A 3950-nucleotide genomic window follows, 5' to 3' on the forward strand; every position below is an offset into this window, starting at 1 on the left:
GGTCGCTGGCTCTTGTATTAAAAGGGGAAGACGGCCCGTGCGCCTGCCAGCACAGCCCCCACATGCTTTCTCCATTAGAGCCAAGCACAGCAACTTATCAGAAACACATGTCTGGGCTTGGGCTCCACTTGGGAGTCTAACTAGCTGTCCCTTGGCAGAAGGAATCTGTTGACCTTTCCAGCCTTCTTGAAGGTGCAGAGAGGCATTTCCAACCTTTGCACACTGGTGCTGGGCAATGTCTCCCTGCGCCTAAAGATGGGCTTATTATGGAAGCCCCACCCCCCCATGCTCCGAGGCAGGAGGCTGCAGCCATTAATAGGAGCAATTTTGCTGTGGGGTTGGTGGCTACCGGCCAGCAGAGACGCCCTTGGTGGGCAAAGGGCTGGAACACTGGATCCCTGCACTTCCAGAGTTCAGTCCTCAGGAGGAAGTAACAGAACAAGGACTACTGAATGACTTTAAACCAGTTTTTGAAATCCTTTAAGAGAATCATCACGGTGTTATCAGGGAAGCCTTATCAGATGAATTTTCATGTCAGATGGAACTCAGTTCGAGTGCTGGTGAAAGATTTGGCTTTAAAAAAACTTAACAAAAGAGATAATTTCTGAATCCCCACCTTACAAATGCTTCAAACTCCTCCACAAGCTGAAAGAATCAGTTCTAAGACATAAAAACCTTCACTCTTTTATTATACTTTCTCAAATAAACTTCCCCAAAGGAAGATATTTTAAGAGTATTTTCCAAACATCTTTGGCATCACATAAAGAAATCTCGTGTAAAAAACGAAATGTCATCTCAATTTTTATAATACAAAGGCGCAATCCAATATGAACATATAAAATATATACAAATATAGTGCATGGTCAGTCACTTAATACAGATCTCTACAAAAAAGTAACTTCTTTTAGGAATTAAAAAACAACAAAGTAACCACTGAATCACAAATCTTGTTTCCTAGTGTCCAAGTTGCAGTTTAGTGTCCGGAGGGAGAGGTGGATGGGGGATCAAGGGCAGCGCAGGCCTGAGCCCTTCAGTTCCGCCATGGCCTCCACATGGAGTCCGCCGTGAGCGCGGGACCGCTAGAAGGAGACACGGCGTTGGGACCCACCGAGGTCCCGCTGCTGCTGGTGTAGACGGGGATGACTGGGCCACTGTGCGCAAACGCCCCGTTGGGGATGAGAAAGGCGAACTGGCCATCGGGAGCCGGCACCACCTGGAAGCCTCCGAACACCTTGGCCGCCTCTCCAGCCTGGCTGCCCAGCTTGCAGGGAGCGCCGCCGGGAGGGGGCGCCGCGCCCCCGGGGATGGGCACGAGCGGCGGCGGCGCGAATGGCGCGTGCTGAGGGCCCCCTGCTCCGGGTGGTGGCGGCGGCGCCTGCAGGGCGGGGTGCGGCTGCCCAGGGTAGGTCATGGCGTTGATCTGGGTCATGCAGTTGGCCAGGTGGCCGAGCAGCCGGGTGCGCACCTCGGTGTTAACGCCCTCGCACGTGGACAGGAAGCGGGTCACCTCGTTCATGCACTCGCTGAAGCCGGCGCGGTACTTGCCCAGCACGCTCGGGTCTGTGCTCAGCGCGGCTGCAGGCCAGAACGAGACAGACGGGTCACCCAACGGCTCCGGCCCCAGGGCCACCGCCTCCCGCCCTGGGAGGTCCCCGCGCCGCGCCGCTCCTCCCTGACAGCGCGCCCGCGGAACGACCTCGGGCGAGGAGGGCGGGGGAGGCTTGGAGCCATCTCGCCACACTGGCGTGGCCACCGAAGCTCAGACCCCCCACCCCGGTCCCCTTTCGCTGTATTTAAACCGATCTCTGCCCCACAGCTGTCTCCCCCACCCTCCCGCGCGACGTGGCCTTGAGCAACACCACCCCATCCCCACCCGAGTTTCATTTCCCGTTTGCAATGGGGGATGGGCGAGGGCAAAACCCGATGACCCTCGGGCCAGCTCCCAACTGCCACCGGCCTCTGCTCAATCCCTTCCTCCGCAGCCAGGCTGCCCGCCACCCTCGCGGCTGCGACCTTCTCCCCCTCCCCTTCCGGAACAGTAACAATTTGGAGTTGCGGCTATAAATAAGACCCAGACCGTGGGAACGCGAGAGGGAGCCAAGGCAGTAAAATGGAGCTGAAAGCCTCTCACAACCGCGGGCGGAAGTCTGGAAGGGATCAGCGCGCGGCGCGGGGGACGCGCGCACAGGGCACACGGCGGCGACTGGCCTCACCCGTCATCTGCGCTCGCTGCAGGTTCCGGAGGTGCTTCACTGTCATCTCCAGAATGTCTGCCTTCTCCAGCTTGGAATGCCGGGAGCTCTAAGCACAGGAGGAAGCCAGGAGGAAAATCAGCCCCTGTCTGCCAGCTGCCTCGCAGAGCCGAGCGGGATCCCCTATCCAGGGTGCGGGACCCAATCCCGCGTCCAGGCACCCGGAGACGGGCTCGGGCCTCCCGCCTAGGACGGCGCGGTGCAGGCGGGGTAAGACCCTCGCACCGTAGGCGAGGGGCTTTCACGCTTTGTGCCTGAGAAACAGCATTTCGTATTTTTAATTTTTTAAAAAGCTTTCCCCACTTACATCTTTTTTAAGAGCATCCAAAATCAGTGTTTTCAGCTGGCTCAGGCTTTCATTTATTCTTGCTCTTCGTCTTTTCTCCATGATAGGCTTTGATGACTGCAAAGAAATTTTAAAATTTAATAAAAACAAACCCGAGTTCCCATGGGATCTGCCATTTCACGCTCGGGTTTTAAGAAGGAAAAGAACCCCCACCCCAATCCATCGTAATTTCTTGGGGCGCTGCAGAGATTCCCGGGTATCGCCCTTACCTTTCTGTGCTCTGATGCTGTCTTTGGTTTATCCGGTGTCGTGTTGACACTGGCAGGGGTAGCAGCCACCGGGGAAGAGGAATTTTTCTCCATTATATCAGCTGGCATTTTCTTTTCCTTTTTTTTTTTTTTTATAATCCCTAGAGAATTTTATTTTTGGACTACTTCACCCAAAAAAAAAATTTTTTTTTTTTTTGCTTATATCCCTTTTCCTTGAGATTTTCCTAAAACTACTGAGCAAGTGCTGAGTGTATTATATAATATTTTATGGCTACTCGGTAGCGCTATTCCAGGACCAAGGAGAGAGGTAGACGGGGGAATCCACTGTTATCAGCACCGGCTCCGGATCCTGTGTGATCCCCAGGCCCTGGCGGCCTCTATATATATCTGGGACTGCACGCGAACGGCTCGTGTGAAACTTCCCAAACTTTCTTTCCCACAGTAACTTTCAGCCAATGGGAGGAGGAGACACGCGGCACCGCTCGTGGACCGCGCCCCCCCATTGGCCGCCAGGCACAAGGTCTGGCGGCCAATGGCGCGCGCCTGAGCCCGGGGCACCGGAGGCTACAACGTCAATCAAAAGGATTTTAACCCTTTGCTACTCTCTCTTATGGGTTTTGCTTTACTGAGGATTTTTGTGTTTGGTTTTTGGCCTGGTCTATTTCTTTTGGGGCCAAGGTCTTTGCTCTTTATTCTCTTTGCTAGGTATAATACAGTTACTCTGTAATCATTTGAGATACATTTTTAAGAGAGTGTAACAAGAAAAAAGACTGCAGTGATTAGGAGCAGGGGTGCGCTGCTGCCATGGCGTGTTACAGACACAGATGTGATTTCCCGCTCAGATGCTATATATTGGGGAGGGGGACTGTGAAAGTGGATCGTGCAGTATTTTAAATTCCTTTCTGCAGCTAAAGAAATGCCTTCCACTCTTCCGTCTGCAAATGAGCAAGGTGCCTGGTCGCCCCTCCCCAGCCCTTCCTTCCTCTTTTGCAGCCGGGGCCGCGGACCCCCAAGCTTTCCGAGGAAGCAGAATCATTTCCAACCGGGTAGAAGGGAAAGGAAATTTCAAATGAAAAATGAACAGGGGGGGGCCGGGAGGGCAAGGCCACCCTTTCCAGTTCCACCCACCGGCTCTCCGCGCTG

At 54.1% G+C, this 3950-nt stretch overlaps 1 protein-coding gene across 1 annotated transcript; it reads right to left on the reverse strand.

Annotated features, from left to right (window-relative positions):
• Positions 1-754: 754 nt before the first annotated feature.
• On the reverse strand, positions 755-3173 carry Hes1 (hes family bHLH transcription factor 1). Its single transcript, XM_010624072.3, has 4 exons — positions 2808-3173; positions 2560-2655; positions 2214-2301; positions 755-1575 (listed from the first exon to the last, which is right to left on the reverse strand). The coding sequence occupies exons 1-4, from the start codon at positions 2913-2915 to the stop codon at positions 1031-1033; spliced, it is 837 nt and encodes a 278-aa protein (XP_010622374.1). The 5' UTR covers positions 2916-3173; the 3' UTR covers positions 755-1030.
• Between the last annotated feature and the right edge of the window lie 777 nt (positions 3174-3950).

Source organism: Fukomys damarensis, unplaced genomic scaffold (assembly GCF_012274545.1).
Source record: "Fukomys damarensis isolate Sample0158 unplaced genomic scaffold, DMR_v1.0_HiC HiC_scaffold_12, whole genome shotgun sequence".
In the NCBI taxonomy this organism is placed as follows: domain Eukaryota; kingdom Metazoa; phylum Chordata; class Mammalia; order Rodentia; family Bathyergidae; genus Fukomys; species Fukomys damarensis.

Bases quoted from the DNA above. Each gene is read 5' to 3' on its own strand.
- Hes1 (XM_010624072.3), bottom strand. From the start codon at position 2,915: ATGCCAGCTGATATAATGGAGAAAAATTCCTCTTCCCCGGTGGCTGCT. The intron at 2,656-2,807 runs GTAAGGGCGATA...ATTTCTTTGCAG, and splicing joins CAGCATCAGAGCACAGAAAG to TCATCAAAGCCTATCATGGA. The intron at 2,302-2,559 runs GTAAGTGGGGAA...TCCTGTGCTTAG, and splicing joins TGGATGCTCTTAAAAAAGAT to AGCTCCCGGCATTCCAAGCT.